General features: G+C 39.6%; 1 protein-coding gene across 2 annotated transcripts in view; it reads left to right on the top strand.

The window, feature by feature from the left end:
• Positions 1–2,151, top strand: part of cdh13 (cadherin 13, H-cadherin (heart)) — a 426,287-nt gene extending 424,136 nt beyond the window's left edge. For both annotated transcript variants that reach the window (XM_077193535.1, XM_077193536.1), the window contains one exon: positions 974–2,151. In XM_077193535.1, the coding sequence (XP_077049650.1) occupies positions 974–981 (8 nt within the window). In that variant the 3' untranslated portion in view covers positions 982–2,151. The remainder of the gene's footprint in view (positions 1–973) is intronic.
• Positions 2,152–24,135: the final 21,984 nt, after the last annotated feature.

The following is a 24,135-nucleotide window of genomic DNA, read 5'->3' as shown; positions in this document are numbered from 1 at the left end:
GCTGACTGCTGCCACAACCACTTTCCTCCAATCAGGCTGATGGTAATTAGATCAAACACACTTTCGTCTTGCTGTCTTCATAGCCCATTCCCTGCATACTTACCTGTGTTTTACCCCTTAGGAAGATGGAGTGAAGAGTGTATGTATGCAGAGATGAGAGTAGGGAGGATTTTTATCCACTCCTCGCTTCACTTTATTGCGTGCGAATGTGGCGAGGTGAATTGATTTAGTTATATATTTTGATGTTCCAAGCTCACATTTGGTTCGCCTAAGGGGGGAAGAATTACCTGGTCACATTTCAGGCCCTCGGCACATGAATAAGCAGGGCTGGAGTCTCATTAGAATTTGCAAATGGCATTTTGTGGAACAGAGCAACCCCAGCCATGCTCTTAAGTGCCGTTCAAGTCTTATTTTCCTTCCACTGTCATTTAGGACCAAGCTATACAAACATATCTAGTGGAAAGAAACATCAAGCAGCAAAAGGGAAAAAATCAATAGTCCTCCCCCTCCACATTTAATATTCTCTCGCATCGGATCTGACACGGTTCGATCGCCTTTGAATTTCTGAAATCCGCAGGCCAATTCATTTCGCTCAAGTCTTGTGAAATTAGACCTTACATTTTTCAAAGTTACGTTTTAATCATATTTTATTATGATGGCAGCGTGGAGTAAGAAAGGGAAGTGAAGGAAAAAATAAAGGGTTGACTCTAAATAAAGGCTTCATTGGAGGCTCAACGAGAATGACATTCAGTTTTCTAATTGTTTTTTTTTTTTTAATAATTCAATGCTTTGTTGTGGTTTGTTATGTTTTTATACATTCATTGCATACTTATTAAAACAAATATCTCATGTTGACCTAAAAAATTCAAACCTGCCACTGAGAGTTTATTACCACCACAGATGTTCTGTTAAACTTTCAAATGGTGTTTAATTAGCATTTTTCACATTCCTGTTTTTCTCTTTTCTATTTTAGGCTTGTAAACCTGCTGATTCTTTCTGTAGTCCTTTTGCAACACTGAAGAAAACCTTCTTCTCTTCTCCACACGCAAAGCAGGCAGAGAGAGAAGACCTCATCCCCAAAAGACACCTCGCACCCTTCATTTTTGCGCTACTCCTTTTCACCGTTGTCTCTCTCCATCGCAAACCGACCTCCGCCTTTTCACCAGGAACTCTCCTTCTGTCCTTTCCCTTCTTCCCCTGGACCTCCTGTCTTCTCATACCTCTGGAATACATCACGGAAGGCACCGCCTCGATGATCTCTCTCAGTCACTGGACTAAGATTTATTGGATGGTGGGAAAGCGATTGGACATTTCGATGTACTTTAGTTTCCTCTGGTTAAAGACTACTGTATTTGATCTTGTTTACTAATGTAAGGGAAGGACACAAGGCCTCTTTAGTCTGCAGTGGTTGTGTTTCTTAGGGCAGGTTGATAGCCAGAAGCCTTCAGAGTCTAAAAAAAAGCGTCTCTTGAGTCTTTTATTTTTTGGTTTTGGTTCAATTGCATTAGTTGTTATGGAGTGGAACACAATATATCTTTATAGTAATGTGTGAAATGATGGGGGGAAATGTACACTATATATATTTTATTTTTTACCAATGTACAAAAATATTAATTAACTTATGTACTTTGATCGCTTATTCTTTAATGACCCCCTCAAGAGAAAAAAAAAGTTAAGAACTGGATGTTTTTGCAAAATTTTAGGGACTATTTCTAATGCCATTGATGTTTTTTTCCTCTTTTTCATGTATGAGCTCGTGTTTTAGAGTGCGGTTCTTAAATCTAGAGAGCGATTTGCAGACAGAGAGTGAATCTGTCTTGTGATTCTTGTTTCTGATGGTGCAGCGTTTATTTAATTTTTTCCCTCTCCCCTTGGGTCAAAGTCAAAGAGGCCAGGGAAGGCTGTTGATTCAGTTGTTCTTTATATAAATATGTCCCCCCCCCCCCCCCCTTTTTGCGCTTATGAGAAGAACAAAAGAAAACAAAAAAGAGAGACAGAAAAAGATAACATGAAAACAAAACGAAATGTGTGTGTGGGTTTTTGTGGGAGACCCCGTAAGTTCTGAAAATGCAAAGAAAAAGATGACGTGATGAATGAATTATGTCTGTCTTTTGCACTAATTTAATAAAGCTGTTACTGTACTTCCCACCACTTTATCTTTTTTCATTTGTTCAAAGTCTTAAGACCAAAATGATTGATTTATGTCATGAAGTATGCGTCTACTCTTGCAGTTATAGTGGAGACTGAATGGATTCCAATGGGTATATGGCTGAGACAGTAAATACGCCAACATATGCACATGAGATCACTGGTATTTCAAGGATATGGAAAACTCAGCAACCTTACAAACTTAAAGAGCCTTGTCCATTATGACATATTATTATTGTTATTAATATTAAATGAAAATGAAAATGACCACCACTACTCATAAGTGCATATAAACCATGCAGAAAATGCAAGATAACAATATAAATTGGTATATATTTGGTAATAGAGGGACCACAATTGCACCATTTTGGTAACACTTGTTCATGAGTCCCTTGTTTTTCCTGAGCAGTGAAACTGAACACTATTCTTCTGAAAAAATGTCCAGGTCCTGCATTTTCATTGGTTTTCTAGCATCTTCTGCATATTTTAAACATTTTCCAGCAGTAAATGTATGATTTTGAGGACCGTCTTTTCACACTGAGGACAATTGAGGAATTCATACACTATTAAACTATTAAACTATTAAAAAAGGTGAAAACATTCACTGATGCTAAGGACGGCAACACAATGCATTAGGATCTGGGGTGGGGGGAGGGGGGTACATTCTCTTATTTTGCTTAAATATCCTATTCTTTTCATTTAGCACTGAATAAGTACAATTTACCCTAATGATCCCCCGGCTATTAATGCATATTCTGCAAGAGCTGTATAAACTTATGAGCAGAACTGTACATGATTTTATGCTGTAAATATTGAAATAATAAATTATACATTATACAAATAATTATACATTTTTACTTATATATTGTAGAATACACTTATGAATAATACATTGTGTAATTCATACACGTGTATAGTTGGATGATTAAAATGGCACAATTTGTATATATATAAAAATTAGTTATTTACTGCATATTTATATCATAAATTCCGGTATCCTTTGTACCTTATTTTCATGCAGCCATATTTTATTAAGCTCACCTAAACAATGTTGTCAGAAGGGTCTTAAAAAAATACTTGTCCAGTGTAAAATGGAAATGTCTTGGTTTGAAGGTCAAGGTACACTTGCATATTAATTGTGATTTAATGAACTAGCTCAGGCATTTAACTAGCTTTTGCATACATTTTGAAGTCAGAAAAAAAATCTACTCTGGCCTTCTCGAGTCAACATCACTTAGAACAAATATCATCTGATAATTTCTGGCCAATTTGATTAACTGAAATAATTAGCTCATAAACCAGCATTAACATTTCCCAGGAGATGCCAGAGTACAGTCTAACAAACCAACTCCATCAGTATTAATAATCTGAAAATGAACTCTTGAAACCCTGAACTTTGACAAAAGAACAGGGAACTTTTGCAGCTATACTTGTATCTGAATTGCCTAATTTAAAGAGATAGTTCACCCAAAAATGAAAATTATGTCAGTAATTACTGACCCTCATGTTGTTCCAACCCTGTAAGACTTTCGTTCATCAGCGCTGCGCTTCTGTGTTGTATGTCACACGTAGGCTCACTATTGGCCGACGCTGGTCATGTGTGTGATCCGTGTGACGTACAACACAGAAGCGCTGCGCTGTTACATTACATACTCAGTTGAGGTCCACAGAGAAGGAAAAAGGTGGAAATGAATAGTTGAATATTTTTGGGGTTTTTTGCACACAAAAAGTATTCTCGTCGCTTGATAAACTTAAGATTGAGCCACTGTAGTCACTTGGACTATTTTAACGATGTCTTTAATAACTTTTCTGGGCCTGCAAGTTTCAATCCCATAGAAGCATATGGAGGATTGATCCAGCTCTCAGATTTAATCAAAAATATCTTAATTTGTGTTCCGAAGATGAACGAAAGTCTTACGGGGTTGGAACAACATGAGGGTGACTAATTACTGACTGAATTTTCATTTTTGGGTGAACTATCCCTGTAAGGTCTGAATAACAGGCCTTGATTGTCATTTTTATCGTTGTTACTACAATAAAAAAGAATAATGGCGAGCCAGCAATGTAATCAGCCCTCTCCTCCTCACTCAGCTGAATGAGTCTCCTTTTGATTTCATACTCTGTTTTTGTCCCACATCAATTCTTAATCACTCTATATAAATACTAGAGCCACTGTCCTGGCAGAAGTTTGTTATATGAAGTCACTGCCTTTTTTGTCAGAACGATTACTCTTTGTGAAAGCACAAACGTGCAAGACCTAGCTGAATGGGTTGAAATCAATAAATGAGCATGCTTGGCCATTCGTATCTGGGTAATGACATGCTATTGGAACATGTATTTGGTTCGATAAGTGTGCACAGGTATTCATGGCTTCGATGAAGTCACTGAAGCAATTATTTATATTTCTAAGATTAGCCTCTAGCTTTATTTGAGAAAAAGTTCAAGATGTAATAAAATCAATTAAATCAAAGGGCATCTGTATTCTAATATACTTTCTCTAACACAAAAATGGAGCAAAAATATTCATGGCCTACAGTTCTGCTCATACGTTTGTTAAAGGTGCAGTGTGTGATTTTTAGCGACATCTAGCGGTTCTGCTGCGAGTTGCACTGAGGGCTCAGCCCACTGCTCACCCCTCCCTTTCGAAGAAGCTACGGTGCCTGAAACTGGACAAACATATCGTCGTCTGAGACAGCAGAGAATAGCCAGAGTAAGCCAATAGTGTGTAACATTGTCACTGTTTCTGTACCACACACCATTATAAACCACATCATGGATAAAGTTTACAAAGCCATAGTCAGGTGAGGATCAAGGGTCTTAATATATAATATAATAATAGTAATCAGCTGATTGTCTCACAAACGTAACCAGAACATTTCCCCCCACATAGCAAACCCATAATACAGCGAGGGAGAAGAACCACATGAAACTATGCAACTATATATTGTTTCTAACAGGAAAGTAAAAGTTTAGCTGGCTCAATATGAGCTGTTACTGTGGCTGAGCTGGTTAAAGCGTAAAGCCTTGTTTAAACTCGACGCGTCCGCATGAGCCCAAAGGTGCGCGCGGCAAAAATGGCATGATTGTACAGCGCGCGCGCCTCCGCATCCCCTAGACACCATTTACTACACACAATAGGCTTTTTTTCTCTGATTTTGAAAACTCTTCGCGATCGACTTAAAATGCTTCCAAGATCGACGGGTTGGTGATTCCTGTAACGTTACTGTTTTACGGTCAATGACAAGAGTAGCCTACTAATCAGCTGTCTCACAAACGTAACCAGCACATTTATCCCGACATAGCAAAGCCATAACACAGCGAGGGAGAAGAACTAAGTTACATGAAACAATCCAACTACATATTTTAAACCACTGACAAGGGAAAAGTCACTACTCACGGTGTTTATGGCTAGCTTCTAGCTTTCTGCTGCTTCTCTTTCAAGGTTGTGACGAAACGCGCTCTGTAGCGCTGTTTGTTCGCTGTCGGCTACGGTAGAAACATGACGTCACAATATGTCGACCTTCATAGAAGGGGATTCCCGCGGTTATGTAGATATAAATGTCTCATTCTAAGGTAATAAAAACATTACGGTTTATTAAGTAAGTTCTTTATACACCACTGAAAACATAGTTATGGATGTCATATTGCATTTCTGTTAATAGATACTCACATTTTTTACACATTGCACTTTTAACACTTTAGATTAGGGAACACATATTCACTATTAACAAGGAGTTTTCCCTCAAAAAACTCCTCATTACAGTTTATTATAAGTAACTTATGTCACACTGTAGTTTCCTCAGGAACAGACGGAAGACTCCAATTATGGATACAAACTCAAACTTTAAAAATAGTAATCTGGAACAAACTGATAGGCAGTAAAAACACACATAAACGCCACAGAGATTGGACAAAGACTGAAAGAAGGGGTGCATCTTAAATGGCAAACAGAAACGAGATAACTAATCATACACTGCTGGGACAAATGAACTCATAATGATAATAACCATAGAAACAAAAGAATGGTGGGAAAAGAACATAGGAAAACAGGAACCAATCAAAACACAAACTGAAACTCCAAACATGAACTGACATGTGACAACTTAGTTGTTGTAGTGGTTATGTTTAGGTATTGGGTGGGGTTAAGGGATCTAGAACATGGTAATGGAGAATAAGGCACTAATAAACAACTAGTTAATAGTAAATAGTGTTTCCTAATGCAAACTTATTGAATTGGATGGTCAGGGTTCATCGTTAACATATTGAATGCAAAAATTATTATATGGTGGTAACTGTGCAATCTGACTGGTTTGTATTACACTCAGATGTTTATACTGATCTTGATTTTATTGAAACTGTGAACGCTTGATTATTTTAAACATCATACTGTATACATCACATTCAGATATGTCTAAAACTGATGAGAGAAGGCATAAGCTAAAAGTCTCTGTCAGGCAGGTTGGTAGCTGTTATGCTCTCCATTTATTCTACACTTACTAGATTTAGTTGTAGGATAGAAGCAGCTTTCATCTCTCACAGGTGACATGAGGGATTTGTCTCCACAAATTTTGATGACTTCTAAATCCTCTGAGAGTGCTCTTGCTTTGAAATGGCAGATAGAGCGGAGAGGAAAAACCTCCAGATCTGACCTATTACACTTCCACAACCGACAATGTCACAAAATATTCAAAATTGGAGGAGTTTGTACTTTTTTTCCATACAATGAAAGTCATTGGGGTCCAGTGTTGTTTTTCATAACACCGATTTTATCATCTCTACAATGAATACAAGATGTTAGCTAACTGCGTGATTTGTATTATCTTAGAATTATACTTCCCTTTCGAGGGAACTCGCGATGCGTCGATGACGCTTTGGGAACGCTCCTGCGTGATTGCGTCTGAAGCACGTGTCACACACTTGGTGATACACACAAGCATTGTTTGATGTGTTTGGGAACGGAGCATGCTCTGTCAGCCTTCAAGGGGGCTGATTGTGAGCATTGTGAGAGGCTTCCGCTTGTCACTCTTCGAGGAAGGTGTTCAAGTGAGCGTTCCCTCCGGCTCTGGTGCCACTCACTGTAAAACGGTTTCAAAGGCTGTTGGGTCTGATGGCAGCTGCATCCAACATTATACCATTTGGCCTGATGTACATGAGGCCTCTACAGTGGTGGCTCAAGAACAAGGGGTTTTCCCCGAGGGGGAACCCACTTCGTATGAACCCACTCCGTGTCTCTGTTATATGGAGGAAACCTTGGTTCCTATCCCAGTGTCCAGTGTTAGGAGCTCTTTGCCATCGAGTTTCGCTCTCGACAGATGCTTCTCTCACAGGCTGGGGAGCAGTAACGGAAGGCCGCTCAGCTCAGGGTCTTTGGAGGAGTCATCATCTTTCGTGGCACATAAACTGCCTGCAGATGATGGTGGTCTTCAATGCATTGAGACATTTCCTTCCAGACCTGAGGGGCCATCACGTGCTTGTTCGCACAGACAACACGTCGTGGTCTCCTATATAAATTATCAAGGGGGTCTACGTTCACGTCCACTATGCAATCTGGCGCACCAGTTTCTGTTGTGGTCCCTAGGGAAGTTACTCTCCCTGAGAGCAGTCTATATTCCGGGACTTTAGAATATAGGAGCAGACATCCTGTCGAGACAGGGGGTGAGGCCCCGGGGAATGGAGGCTCCTCACGGAGGTGGTAGAGCACATTTGGGGAGTTTATGGCCAGGCACAGGTGGATCTGTTCGCGTCTCAGGATACAATGCTCTGTCCTCTTTGGTTTTCTTTCACGGTGCAATGGTGCAGACATGGCCGAGGCTACGTCTGTATGCATTTCTCCTGATCACTCTGCTCCCAGGAGTTCTGGAGAAGGTCCGCCAGGACGGAGTGAGTGTTCTGTTAGTAGCTCCGTACTGGCCAAGCCGAGTGTGGTTCTCGAACCTAATATCCCTTATCGACGGCTCTCCCCTGGAGCTGCCGGTCAGGAGGGACCTTCTATCTATCCTCACTAAAAAGAGTAGGAGATCTCCAGGGCCTGTCGGTATCTCCTTCATGCCTTGAGTTTGCACCCGGGATGGTCAAAGCGTTCCTCTATCCTAAATCCGGTCACATACCTAATTTTCCAACCAATGTACCACGGCCTATCGTACTGCAGGCGTTCTGTCCTCCTCCCTTCAAGGATTTAGACCAAGAGAAACTGAACCTCATCTGTCCAGTCAGAGCACTGGATACTTATGTCCATAGATCTGCCCAGTGGAGAAAGTCTGATCAATTATTGGTGTGTTTTGGGCCCCCTAAGAAAGGCCTTCCTGAATCCAAGTGGATAGTCGAGGCTATCTCTCTTGCATATGAGATTATGGGCCAGTCTTCACCTTTGGCCACTAGAACCCATTCTACTAGGGCCTCCAAGGCCCTAATTTCTGCGGTGTCCATTTAAGAAGTTTGTAATGCAGCTGGCTGGTCTACACCGCTTACGTTTGTCAGATTTTATGACCTAGGCATGGATACCCTGGGGTGACAGTTTAACACGACAGGTTCTTGTCGTGTTAAACGCAGTTCTAAACCGGATGTGCTTTTATCCTTTCCTGGTCATGACGTCACCCGCCCGTGGCGCTCATTCTCATGATTGACTAGTTGACACATGTGCTTCAGACGCAATCATGCAGGAGCGTTCCCAAAGCGTCATCGACGCATCATCTCATTCCCTACTCAGGGAACTAGGGTTACAGTTGTAACCTGAGACAATTTCTGGACATGTGGACATTACTTGGACAAAGTCACCTCTGATAACAGATTGCTCTAAATTGTAATGTAGAAACATACATTTTCTGTAAAGCTGCATTAAAATGATATACAGTATTGTGAAAAGCGCTATACAAATGAATGTCGATTGAATTTAATTGTTTTGGACCCTATGAACTTTCACTGTAGGGATAAAAACAGTTGTATCTTTCATGTTTTCCATAGAAGAAAGACTTCTTCTATGGAAAGATTTGGAATGACATTGGAAACAATTTTGGAATGACATAAGAACTGCGATGAGATGACTAAACGTCTGTGAAGAGAGGACTCGACGCCTGTGAAGAGACGACTCAACGCCGGCAATATGTTATGCCCTAACTGTACTTTTCTATGTACATTTCTGAAATGCACTTTCTGTAAAGCTGCTTTGAAACAATATGTATTGTGAAAAAGCGCTATACAAATAAATTTGAATTGAATTGAATAAGTGTAAATAATACTATCTTTTTAAACGGATGTAGGTTTTATAATTTTGACAATATTATGAACGGATTAAGTTTAAAAAGAAATTATAGAAACAGTTGAAACACTAAAGTGGGCTCATTGAGAAGGAACTAATTATCATTTATTTACAAGTGATTCCTTTTTTAAAATACTAAATTGTTCCAAGAATAAATTAATTTACATTTTAAGCTGTATAGATGTTCAGTCAGGATGAGAGTGTACAGTGCTTTCAAAAAGTATGTGGACACTTAAGCCATAACTTTTTATTATATGAATTAAAATGGCATTAACCTATCTGAATGTCACTGCATTAGAAACAGAATTTCAAACCAAGTGGTATTTATTTAAAAAAAAAAAATATTATAATATATAAATATTAAAAATATATATATATTATTTTTATTACAAAAAACAGTTATTTTGCAGGCATAGTTTGTTTGTTCCTTTTTTGTGGCCATTGAATATTCTTGTATCTGGGTGGCTGTTTGATGAAGTGTCACATATGCTGGACACACACTGGGTTCGCATCTGTTCTGCTTGGTTGGAGACTAGTAAATAAAAATCAGTTTATTTTTGGGCATGAAAAAGCATGAACGTAAGTTTTTGTGTTTTTGTGTCATGTCTCTCTCTTTCTCTTATTTCTGCTTTCCCTGCTCACCCTTCACTTACTTGTGATCCTTGTATATCTCTTATTGTCAAGCCGTCTCATCTGTGATGTATTTTTTTTTTCATGACTGGAATTGCAAGCAGGGACATAGGAATAACCTGAAAAGGAAGAAAGAATGTGTGTGATTACTTACATCTTATAAACTTTAATTGAATTTGGCATCACGCAATTAATAAACTATTTGTTTATATAATTATTTGGCAAATGTTAAATGGAGAATGCCTATTTAAAGTGTGTGTGAGTGGAAGGAAGATTTTGTGCTCAAAATGGTATGTACTGGAGGTATTGCAGGTGTGTGTGTGTTTGTGTGTGTTTGTGTTTGTGTGTGTGTGTGTGTGTGTGTGTGTGTGTGTGTGTGTGTGTGTGTGTGTGTGTGTGTGTGTGTGTGTGTGTGTGTGTGTGTGTGTGTGTGTGTGTGTGTGTGTGTGTGTGTGATGAATGTGGCAGGTGAGAGCCCTGGGGGAAAATTCCATCTTACACCAGAAGAGAAACCGAACTGTCGGAGACCTAATTGTCCCTCAGAGCTCCTGATTGGGTAAAACTGAGGAAAGAGAGAGAGCCTCAAGTGTGCCTGCTGGAAATAAGAGTGCAATATATCAACAGACTGGAACTCTTGTGTGTATAAGACAGAGTCTGTCAATACACAACAGTTATTTCTCGAGTTTGTTCAGGGGAGCACTGAGGTCTAGCTGTCTTGGCCCATGTTTGTTGTGTGGACATCGCCCTCTGTCTGAATGCCGTTGTGTATTCATCCGTTTTTTAGGACTGTTTTGTCTCTGAGTTCATCTTAGTATGGTGCTGCCGCTGACTGGAGTGCTGATGTACTACAGTTTTTGGCCACTAGGAAACTAGGTTTTTACATTTTCTGAAAGTGTCCACATGTTTCTGAAAACATGTGACCATGGTTGGATTTCCCGAAACCTTCTTAAAGGATACTCCATTTTTTTGGAAATAGGCTAATTTTACAACTCCCCCAGAGTTAAATTGTTGAGTTTTACCGTTTTTGAATCCATTTAGCCGATCTCCGGTTCTGGCGGACAAGACCATTAGCATTTCTCAAAAAAAAAATGACCAAAGTGTTTCGATATTTTTCCTATTTCAAACGACTCTTCTGTAGTTACATCGTGCACTAAGACCGACTTGAAAATATAAGTTGCGATTTTCTAGGCTGATATGGCTATAGGATATAGGAAAAATATCGAAACACTTTGGCCATTTTTTTTGAGAAATGCTAATGGTCTTCTCCACTTCAATGATGTATGCTAAGCTATGCTAAAAGTGGTAGCTACCGCCAGAACCGGAGATCGCCTGAATGGATTCAGAAACGGTAAAACTCAGCAATTTAACTATGGGGGAGTTGTAAAATGAGCCTATTTCCCAAAAAAGTGGAGTATCCCTTTAATGCTACGTCGTTCTTAAGTTATATCTTAAGCTGTAGGCCTACCTTATCATTAATACGTGTTTTCCGAAACGTTCTTAGTTAAGTATACCTTCTGTAAGTCATACGTTCGGAAGGTTGGTCTGGACCACTCACCTTATCACTGTTAACAGGTGGCCACCACTGCAAAAACTTATTTACATCATTATATTGTGAAACTTAAATATAAAACGTATGTTTAGTTTTTTTTGTTTAACTTATATTTAAGCGTCACACTCCTCCGCTTTGCTCATGTGCTCTGGTGTGTAGCCTATAGCCTTTACATGCATGTGTGCGTGATGTGATGGAGGGGTGCGATTCTCGAATATTAATTGCATAATACCCAGCGATCTTCGAATATTATTTTTACTTGAAATGCCCATCCCTACTGGTAACGTATTACACCTTTTTCGTTGGATGCTTAAGTTTTAGCGCAGCTAACCAAAAACGTCTACTCTCTGGTATTGAATGTAGCTGATACGAACCGGACATAGGCATTCTCTCCTTTTTATCTTATGCTCAAAGCACCCAGTTTCTAAAAAGTTGTTTTATCTTCTTTGAATTGTTAAAACAACCAACAACAGCACATGTAGAGCCTGAACTCATTCTCTCACTGCTAATACAGTACGAACCGGAAGTAGGCAACCGGAGTCGTGGTCATGGCGGCACCCATTGTTTAGAGCAGAATAAGGTGGATAGCAGCGATAGAGCGAATAGTTGTTCTAAAAGACGGCGCCGTCCGTGGGGCACTTTCAAAGGCCAGTGAAAGCAAACGGCAAGTTAAGCCCTATTCGGACAGTAATTGTTTCTCATTGGGTCGTATGTTTTTTTTTCAAAATTTACAGGGGTTAGATGGTGATTTTATTGCTGTCCGAATCCAGAATGTCAGTGTTTTCCTCCCACCACCCGCGTAAAAATCCCCTACATATGATGTACACATTTATTACTGAAATTCTGGAAAGTATTTACAATATTTAATCACAGCTCCTCCTCAGTGAACAAAAAGGAGAAATAAGAAAGCACGTAAACATTTGAGTTCTTTTCCAAAACGCTATATGAATCCATTTCAATAGTTTTCAGGAAAATTTAAATTTTTACCTAGACCCACACATTTTATTCAATTTATCCTGTTAAAATGTTTTATTGGCTCAGTCTGAACATGTTGAACAATGATTATTAAATCAAACAACAATATTGTTTATGATAAATTAAAAGTTAATTTATATATTTTTTCAAAACGCTATAAATCCATCCTTTTTTTTCAAAACGCTATAAATCCATCAATTTTTTCCAAAAATGTATGATTTGACAACAACAACAAAACAAAACAAAAACAAAAAAAATGAGAACATGCAACATATAATCAGGGGCTCATACTATAAATTAATATAAATTAAATTTAGTCACACATTTAGGCTAATAGTCATTTGGTGCAGAACCTGAAAATTGTAATGATATCAATTGCTATTCAATAAGTTATTTAGTAATACATTCAGAGTCATTTTTAGTAAAGTGTCAAACCAGTAACAAGTAGGACCAATTTGTCCACTACATATGCATGAAAAAAAAACGAATTATTAAAAATATTCAATAATGATAACGATATTCAATAGGGATGGGCACCCCTCCACCACATGCACACACACATGCATGTATAGGCTACACAGCATGTGAGCAAAGCGGAGCGGCGTGACGCTTAAATATAAGAAAAAAAAAATTCATATTTATGTTTAATAATTCAATTCAATTCAATTCAAATTTATTTGTATAGCGCTTTTCACAATACACATTGTCTCAAAGCAGCTTTACAGAAAGTGCATTTCGGAAATGTACATAGAAAAATACAGTTAGTTAATCATGTATTAATTTATGGCATAACATATCGCCGGCTTTGAGTCGTCTCTTCACAGGCGTCGAGTCGTCTCTGCACAGGCGTTGGGGCATCTAAAGTCTCCGTGAGAGGCTGGATACAAACTGGAGCTGACGAACGCTATTTACCTCGGGACTAGCGTCCCGAGATAACAGCAGAAAGGCAGATGGGAAATAATTAGCATAGCTGATGTTCATAATGTTAATGCATTCGAACTGATTCAGCAGTAGTATTAAAGGTTAAGCATTAAGTGAATGCTTGGTTAAAGAGATGCGTCTTTAATCTAGTTTTAAACTGGGACAGCGAGTCTGAGTCTCGAACAATATCAGGAAGGCTATTCCAGAGTTTAGGAGCTAAATGCGAGAACGCCCTCCCTCCTTTAGTGGACTTAGATATCCTAGGAATGACCAGAAGCCTCGAATTTAGTGATCTTAAAGAGCGCGATGGATTGTATGGCGATAGAAGGTCTGTTAAATACACAGGAGCTAAACCATTTAGGGCTTTATAGGTCAGTAGGAATACTTTGTAATTGATACGTAACTTAATAGGTAACCAGTGTAGAGATGATAAAATAGGTGTTATATGATCATATTTTCTTGATCTAGTAAGAACTCTAGCGGCTGCATTTTGCACTAACTGTAGCTTGTTTATTGAGGATGCAGGAAAACTAGCTAATAAAGCATTACAGCAATCTATTCTCGATGTCACGAATGCATGAACTAGCTTTTCTGCATCAGAAACAGATAGCATGTTACGTAGCTTAGCAATGTTTCTAAGGTGGAAAAAGGCTGTTCTTGTAATATATGAAATATGATTTTCGAAAGTCAAGTTGCGGTCTAGTATAACACCCAGGTCTTTTACTGTAGTGGATAAAGTAACAGGACATCCTTCTAAATTAAAGTTGTATTGTAAGGGATTTTGTGGGTAGTTTTTTGGACCAATAAGTAGTACCTCCGTTTTATCTGAATTTAATAGCAGGAAATTACACGTCATCCAGCATTTTATATCATTTAGACTCTCTGTCAATTTAGATAGGTTAGTGTTTTCATCTGGTCGTGATGAGATATATAATTGAGTGTCATCAGCATAACAGTGGAAATTAATTCCATGTTTTCTTATAATATTACCAAGTGGCAGCATGTATATTGAGAATAGCAGAGGGCCTAACACCGATCCTTGCGGCACTCCATAGTCTACTGGCGTTATCTTTGATTTTTCCCCATTTAAACAGACAAAATGGTAACGGTCTGATAAGTACGATCTAAACCAGCTTAATGCCTGTCCCTGAACACCAGTGTAGTTTTGTAGTCGATCCAAGAGTATTTTATGGTCGATAGTGTCGAACGCAGCGCTAAGATCGAGTAGAACTAGTATTGAGATACAGCCTTGGTCAGAAGCTAAAAGTAAATCATTTGTTATTTTAACTAGCGCAGTTTCTGTGCTATGATGCGGTCTGAATCCCGACTGGAATTTTTCATAGATATCATTTTCTTGCAAGAAAGAGCACAATTGAGCGGACACAACTTTTTCTAGTATTTTAGACATAAATGGAAGATTTGAGATGGGTCTGTAATTTGCTAGGTTATTTGGATCTAATTGCGGTTTCTTAATGAGAGGTTGTATTACTGCCAGCTTGAATATTTTTGGAACATGACCTAAAGATAAAGACAAGTTAATAATATTAAGAAGAGGCTCTTCCACTACAGGTAACCCTTCTTTCAGTAGTTTAGTGGGTATTGGATCTAATAAACATGTTGTTGGTTTAGATGCAATGATAAGTTTATTTAGCTCTTCCTGTCCTATAGTTGTAAAGCGGTGTAGTTGTTCTAGAGGGGCCATAATTGAGGCTGAATCATAAGACATCATAGAGGATTGTATATTTACAATTGTGTTTCGGATGCTTTCTATTTTCTCATTGAAGTAATCGATAAAATCATTACTACTATATTGTAACGGAATATTTTGCTCTGGTGATGTTTGTTTATTTGTTAGTCTAGCCACGGTGTTGAATAAAAACCTTGGATTATTTTGGTTATTTTCTATTAGTTTGCGGAGATGCTCAGCCCTGGCTGCTTTTAGAGCCTTTTTATAACGTGGCATACTGTCTTTCCACGCGATTCTAAAGACCTCTAAATTAGTTTGTTTCCATTTACGCTCTAAGTTACGAGTTTCTCTCTTGATTGCATGCGTAGCACTGTTGTACCATGGTGCTTTAGTTTTCTCTCTAACCTTTTTTAATCTAATTGGTGCAACAATATCTAGTGTACTAGAGAACATGGTGCTCAAACTGCTAGTCATTTCCTCTAGTTCATCTGTTTGTTTGGGTGCACTGCGCAGCTGAGATAGATCAGGTAAGCTATTTGAGAATCTATCTATAGTGGTTGGAAGGATTGTTCTGCCTGGTCGATAACGTGGCGCAACTTGACAAATTTCAGCAGTACGTATTACGCAAGATACCATGTAATGATCAGTGAGATCATCACTTTGCGGTATAATATTTATATCAGTTGGATTGGTTCCATATGATAAAATTAAATCTAGTGTATGATTTAGACGATGAGTGGGACCACTGACGTTTTGCGTGACCCCAAAGGAGTTTAATAAATCTGTAAACGCAGTCCCTAACGCATCATTTGTATTATCTACGTCTATGTTAAAGTCTCCAACAATTATTGCTTTATCGACATTGACCAATAGATCTGAGAGAAAGAATGCAAACTCTTTTAGGAAGTCAGCATAGGGCCCTGGAGGTCTATATAGGGTAGCCAAGGCTAGAGATAATATGGATTTGTTTCTTAAATCTAAGAGCGTAACATTTAGCACAAGTACTTCAAACGAATTAAACCTGTGACCTGTTTTCTGAGTAACATTAAGAAAATCTCTATAGATTGTTGCAACACCGCCGCCACGACCGATCAGACGGGGCTCATGCTTATAACAGTATCCTGGTGGAGTAGACTCATTTAGACCGAAATAATCATTTGGTTTAAGCCAGGTTTCAGTAAGGCAAAGTACATCGAAACTATTATCTGTGACTATTTCATTTACAATAACCGCCTTAGGTGTGAGCGATCTAATGTTTAGAAGACCTAGCTTTAGAAATTGTTTTTGTTCACTGATATTTAGATTTTCTGGTTTAATTACAATAAGATTTTTGCTAGATCGTACACTAGATTTATTGTTTTGCCTCACTAAGCGAGGAATAGACACAGTTTCTATATAATGTTCTACACTACTTATATCAATTAAGTTGGGACAGCAAAGACTGTGATTTGGACTTTGACTTACTAGTCATATGGTGTGTAACGTCTTGGAGATGTTTTCCGACAGAACAGCCGCTCCGATTCTGCTGGGGTGCAGGCCATCAGCGCGGTAGAGCCTAGGTCGCTCCCAGAACAGATTCCAATTATTTACAAAGAGCAGTTTCTGTTCATTACACCATGACATTAACCATTCATTTAGAGCAAATAATCTACTGAACCTTTCTTGTCCTAGTCGGTACGTGGGAAGCGGTCCAGACACGATGATCGTTGCTTCAGGCGATGTGCTGCGAACCGTCTCGATCAGGCTTCTGTAGTCCTTCTTCAGGACCTCCGTCTGCCGCAGCCTGATGTCGTTCGTCCCCGCGTGTAGCACCACAGCTCCGACGTGCTCATCACCGTTCAGGATCTCGGGAATCTGTGCAGCGACATCAAGAACACGAGCACCAGGAAAGCAGTGAGTGCGCACCTTACGCTTACCTGAGGTAGCACGGACATGACGGACCATGGAAGTGCCGATGATCACGGCGGCGTCACGTTCCGGCTCGCGAAGAGGGGAGAAGCGGTTCCGGGTGGAGATCTCGAAGACCGGGAGGGGCGGGGAAGTCCTTGGTCTGGTCCTGGCTCGTGTCTTCCGCTGTGGGATCACCCAGGGTCCATGGTGTTGCCTCGGTGCCGGAGTGAATGAAGGCAGAGATGATCGCGTCCTCCTGGGCAGAGAAACGCACGGAGTAGACGAAGTCGGAGTCAAAAAGTTACTAACCACTGACTTGTGAGCATCGGCGCGTGATGTTTCAAGCGCTGATCGCCGATCTCGCAGCTCGGCTTGCTTCACCAGCAGAACACGGATCTGCTTCTCCACCGACTCCAGCTCCAATCGTACCGAAAACAGCTCGAATGTGTCCTCACCTGCACTCAGAGGTAACGTTAGACACACATCCGATATGTTCGCCATTATAACAGATGAACAGTAAATTAGTAGTGATACTACCAATATCACTACTAATTTAGGACTGAAATGATGGATATAACCCGTATCCTTTCAGTGAAACGGGTGTAAAATGAGAGGGTCGATAGGCGCGAGGCCACGCGTGAAATGCTAGCGGGCTAAAGGCTAGTAGCCGAGATTCGGGAAGTTGGATCTAAGTAGCGATATCAAAGCAATCCGATTGTTTTTCTATAAGGAATAGTGTCGAGGATAAGTTCACATAATATAAAAATAGAAAGTGCTTGTTTATAAATGAGTGGTAAAGAAGAAAATCAGGGATTAATGAATCAATTCGACGGAGCTCCAAACACAAAACCAATAATACAATGTTATTTTTTTTTCATTTCATCTATGTTGATTATATGAAAAGGGAACCGCATGAGATGAGTAAGATAGCGTCATAAGATGCCCAATATATCGGAAAACATTTGGAATGGGTCAGACATGATTTTGACCACTTGTTAAGTTTTGTTTAGTAGAAAGCCTTTCTTTAAAGTGAATTTCGTTTTGTACAAATTGTATCTTGATTTTAATCAATGTTTCATCAACAAATCGACTGGATTAATAAAAAAGAAGCAAATATAGCAGACATATAATCAGGACACGGAGGCGCCCGGGCGTGAACCGGAATGCGTCTCATAAATGATCCGAAACCCTCTGTTCAGAGTGCCGCCGTGCTGGATTGCGTAGGACGCTCACCGAATTCTGATTAGTGGAGAGGATTTATCGCGTTTAGGCTAAAAACAGGTTTGGCCTTATCGCGGTTTGGAAAGAAACTGCATTGCAGTACATTTTAAACAAGGAAATATAGCGATTTGGCATGAAAAGTTGATGGAGCAGTGAATAGGCTCAGTACACAGCAAAATGACATGACAAACTCATTTTTTTTAAATGGCGTTTATCGCGTTTTGGAAAAGAGCTCTTCATTTGAAATGGGCCGTTATTGTGGCAGCAATGTATGATACAATTTTAAAGGGGTGGTAAAACACATGTTTTTGAAGGCTTGATTGTGTTTGTGGGGTGCACTGTAACGTGCTCATGCTTCGTTTTTAAAAAAATGCATTATTTTTCATATATTTCACCTTTATTCTACACTGCTCTGTCCCTCCTTGTAAAGACGGTCTGATGGTTTCTGGGTTCTATGAAGCCAGTCCCTCCAAAATACGCAATGGACTCAGATTGGTTAGCTGACCCCATAAATATATACACAAGATGTTGCCTTGGCTAAGGCAGTTCATTGGAACGAATGCGTCAATAGAGCCGCCATCATGGAACAGGGGAGCCCCTCCTCTTTAATGCATTAGTGTCAATGTAGGAAAAGGTCTTACGGAAATAAAATCACCATAAATCATCATGAATGCGATTTTCTAGTTGTTTTGGTTTGTTCCAATAGTCAGACATGTATTTATCATTGAGTCCAGAGAAATTTAAAAAAATGTACAAAATTTCACATTGTTGTGAAATGTAATCTCTTGCTGTCTGGTTTTTAGATTTTGTTCGTGTGAACATCCATACGCAGCACAAACGTCCGTCATCATCCATGAATTCAGCGTTAGACAAGACCCCTGTTCCAAGATGGTGGCGGTTTTGATGCATGCTTAGAACCCCAAGGCGACATCTAGTGTACACTCACCTAAAGGATTATTAGGAACACCTGTTCAATTTCTCATTAATGCAATTATCTAATCAACCAATCACATGGCAGTTGCTTCAATGCATTTAGGGCTGTGGTCCTGGTCAAGACAATCTCTTGAACTCCAAACTGAATGTCAGAATGGTGAAAGCAAGGTGATTTAAGCAATATTGAGCGTGGCATGGTTGTTGGTGCCAGACAGGCCGGTCTGAGTATTTCACAATCTGCTCAATTACTGGGATTTTCACGCACAACCATTTCTAGGGTTTACAAAGAATGGTGTGAAAAGGGAAAAACATCCAGTATGCGGCAGTCCTGTGGGCGAAAATGCCTTGTTGATACTAGAGGTCAGAGGAGAATGGGCCGACTGATTCAAGCTGATAGAAGAGCAAATTTGACTGAAATAACCACTCGTTACAACCGAGGTATGCAGCAAAGCATTTGTGAAGCCACAACACGCACAACCTTAGGCAGATGGGCTACAACAGCAGAAGACCCCACCGGGTAACACTCATCTCCACTACAAATAAGAAAAAGAGGCTACAATTTGCAGGAGCTCACCAAAATTGGACAGTTGCAGACAGGAAAAATGTTGCCTAGTCTGATGAGTCTCGATTTCTGTTGAGACATTCAGATGGTAGAGTCAGAATTTGGCGTAAACAGAATGAGAACATGGATCCATCATGCCTTGTTACCACTGTGCAGGCTGCTGGTGCTGGTGTAATGGAGTGGGGGATGTTTTCTTGGCACACTTTAGGCCCCTTAGTGCCAATTAGGCATCATTTAAATGCCACGTCCTACCTGAGCATGGTTTCTGACCATGTCCAGCCTTTTATGGCCACCATGTACCCATCTTCTGATGGCTACTTCCAGCAAGATAATGCACCATGTCACAAAGCTCGAATCATTGCAAATTGATTTCTTGAACATGACAATGAGTCACTGTACTAAAATGGCCCCCACAGTCAACAGATCTCAACCTAATAGAGCATCTTAGGGATGTGGTGGAACAGGAGCTTCGTGCCCTGGATGTGCATCCCACAAATCTCCATCAACTGCAAGATGCTATCCTATCAATATGGGCCAACATTTCTAAAGAATACTTTAAGCACCTTGTCGAATCAATGCCGCGTAGAATTAAGGCAGTTCTGAAGGTGAAACGGCGTCAAACACAGTATTAGTATGGTGTTTCTAATAATCCTTTAGGTGAGTGTAGTTTGGATAATTTTATATAATATCCCATGAGTCCTACTAAATGCAATTTCAATTATTTCTGAAGTACTTCTTTTATAAAGAATACAGCTTTCTCACATAACACAGTGAAGCAGCCCCAGCACGGGTGAATAATTAATTCTCGAGCCATTGATATCAACAAATTCAGCGCCATCGCCACGGACAGCACCTGGTAACGTCTCACGTAAGAAGGTATATCTCACGTAAGGGGCAACTTCCTAAAGTGTGGTTCGGGTAACACGCCTAGAAATGGTATAGTTGAGTAATACCTTAAGAGTCTTCGTAGCGCGCTAAGAGACAACATTATCGGGAAACGCAGCCCAAAATTAGTGTTGTGCCTGTTTTCCAGGGGGTTGCTAATGGATCTATAGTGGTTTTTAGCCAATTAATAGGGTGTTGTGTGTGGTTGCTATGCAGTTGCTACGACTTTTAGAATTATTTTTAATAGTTACAGTTGCCAGGATGTTGTAGGTGGTTGCCAAGATGTTGCTATGCAGGTGCTAAGATGTTGCTATGCAGGTGCTAAGTTGTTCATTATTTTAACTTCTTGTTATTCATTTGTTAGGTGGTTGTAGGTGGTTGCCTGGGTGTTGCTAAGGGATCCATAGTGGTTTTTATATAGGTTGTTGTTTATGACTGCCAGAGCATTGCTATGCAGTTGCTAGGGTGTTGCAGGTGATTGCGAGAGCATTGCTATTCAGTTGCTAAAATTTTCAAAATATTTTAACCCGTTTCTATGTATTTACAAGGGGTGTTGTGGCTTGTTTCCAGGGTTTCGTTATGCAGTTGCTAAGATGTTCAAAATGATTTTTAACTTGTTGCTATGCACTTGCTTGGATGTTTTGGGTGGTTCCAAAGTACGCAATAAGTACGCGATACGCTGTGCGTTTGCTAAGGAGTTCAATGTAATTTTAGCAGGTAGCTATGTATTTGCTAAGGATTTGTGGGTGGTTTTCAGGGCGTTACTTAGGGTGACTACCATCAAACAAACCAAATGTGGGACGATTACTAAGTTTGTGTTGGACAATGTGGGAAATGTTACCAACACTAAAACATAACCTGAAACTGTTATATAATCAATAAAAACATTTGTATTCTGCCTTTCAGCTGATAAAAATACTTTGTTCTTTAGTCCCTTCCAGAAACACCATTACATCACAATGTAACATAACATGTCTTTATTTTACATGTGTTGTAGATTTTTCCCTAAACCTAACTACCCTACCATAACTTATACTCCAGCGCGCCTATACATTGACGTTAGCTGAGTCCACACTTCAGCGAATCTACAGTCGACTACAGCATCATGCTCCCTACCTATACTTCAGCGAGTCTACAGTCGACTACACCATCCATCTAACCCTATACTCCAGCGAGTCTTCAGTTGACTACAGCCGAGTTTAACCGTATTAATTCGAATTAACTAGTTTCCTTTCTTACTTGCTAACTAACTTACTTCCCTAAACTGTCCTGCTGAGCAGCAGTAATATCAGACAGACTCCAGCAAATGTCCTTTAAATGCTTTAATCACGGCCAGGAGAGATCTCGAGCAGTTCTCAGAGCATCTCTCCCAGAAGAAGCAAGGCTGGTGGATCTCAGACAAATCCCATTGAGAATCCCACCAGTAAACACTAATACAACCGTTTTTATAGAATGACATGATGCATTACCACGAGTTTTCAAACCCAGACATCTCAAAACAGAATCATCATGACTAACATGTCACGCTCTTAATCATCACGATTGGTTACATTGTCAAAGCAAGTCCCCCCCTTTCATTACCCTTTGTTAGTAACATCAGTAAAAAGATCCTGTATCATCAAAAACATTGTGAGGGGTTATATTAAGTCAAAAGTTTAGGAGGTTAGAGTTCGTCTGATGGCTACATCCTAGAGAAAAAGGAAGTAAGATTGATTTAGATTTATTGTTAGAATCAGGAATGGAAATTTGAGTCATCTTCAGACATAGGGAGAAAATGAAGTGTTAAAGTTTATCACAATCTTTATGGTTAGTAACATAATTGATCTTTATCTATAAAAAAATAATCCACCACACGTCATTTAAATTCAACATCACTGAGCCCAAAGGCAGCAGGCATCATGCAGATAACTATTTTTTAAACAGTTCTGATCAAGTCCAACTAAAATCCAACAAAATAAATAATGAACAAATAAAATATAAACAACATGAAATTAGTTTATTGACAGTCTTATGAAGAATATATTAAACCAAAAACTCTCATATTTTTATAAAGGATGTGAATTAAAACAACCACAGCAGGCAACAAGTCGATAAATTCTGTTCTCCTCCAGCACCAGGGAGCACACTTGGCGTAAACACAAAAAAACAGCACATACCAACCAAATATTAAAATCATACTGGAGGCTCATTCATTTATTCTATTCTAAATAAATGTTTAATTTACCAAATTATCCATTTATTTTCTGACTGGGAACACATGGAACGAATCATCGCTCCCCATTTTGATCGACAGCCGTAACAACCTACTAGTGACCGTGTTTACTCATCATATTTCTTAGCAATATGATGTCATATTGCTCATGCTCCACCCACAACCACTGATGGACTGTCCCGTATTAGCATATTTCCGCCCTCGACCATTTGTATATTGTCCGCCAAGGCAGAACTTTATGTGTCTTGTGTGGACACCCTCCATGGATGAGAGGGGTGGGGTGAGCAGTTGCTCATTATCATTTAAAAAGACATGCACCGAAACGGGTCACAGACAACGGAGCTGTTTTTGAGGAGGTAAAATGGTGTTTTACACAACTATTGAGGAATTTTAACCAAAGTAGGTTACAAACTTTATTTGAAGACCCTAAAGAATCATACAAACTTGTGGAAAATGGGCATCCGATGACCCCTTTAATATGATAATTAAAAACCAACAGACTGATGAAAATCCAGGATATTTTCTCAATATGCTACGTGCGGGACAAGGGGTGAAAATGTTGTGCGGTACAACGCAAACCAGGACGGGTTGGTCACCCTAGCCTTACTATGAAGTAGCTAAAATGTTTGGAGTGCATTTTAGCATGTTGCTATGATAGGGTGTTATGGGTGAATGCCAGAGCATTGCTTTAACAAGCACCACTGTCTATTCAGAAGAGAGAAACCAACTAGGGCCGTTTTATAGGCCAGATTCATACTTGCATTGCCCAAATAGCATTGCAGCTCAATTTGTGAAGAAAACATGTACCATTGTTCTAACATGAACACATTTTCCGCCCATTTTCCATAAGAACATTCAGCTGTGCCATCCGTAGGATAGTAAGATTCTTTTTAGATTTTGAGTTATTGGACAGCAGCAGAGCTTCACACCTTTTGTTAGCATTGTAATAGTCTGCAGGGATTCCATTCTCACCATTGAGGGTGTGAAAATTCAGGACTGTGTTTGATTCACAGCCACCAAAAAGGATTTAGACTTCACAGCAGCCACCCTAGAATACCATGATCAGTCGTTACATCAATCCGAGCTACAGCTACAATGAGAGCAGAAGTCCAGCTACATCTACCTCATCGTTCCATTCTCCCACAAGCCCTGCTAAAAGTGAAAGGGGGAGAGGAGGAATACACATTTCTTTCGCCTGTTTTTTTGTTTTGTTATGTTTTGCAGAATGGGGGAACGGTACTGTGTAGCAATGTTGACTCATGAATTA

This window comes from Siphateles boraxobius, unplaced genomic scaffold (assembly GCF_051911475.1).
Source record: "Siphateles boraxobius isolate OS27281-9 unplaced genomic scaffold, OSU_SipBor_1 31, whole genome shotgun sequence".
Classification (NCBI taxonomy): domain Eukaryota; kingdom Metazoa; phylum Chordata; class Actinopteri; order Cypriniformes; family Leuciscidae; genus Siphateles; species Siphateles boraxobius.
The sequence above is the reverse complement of the archived record's forward strand: the minus strand, read 5'-3'. Positions and strand labels throughout refer to the sequence as shown.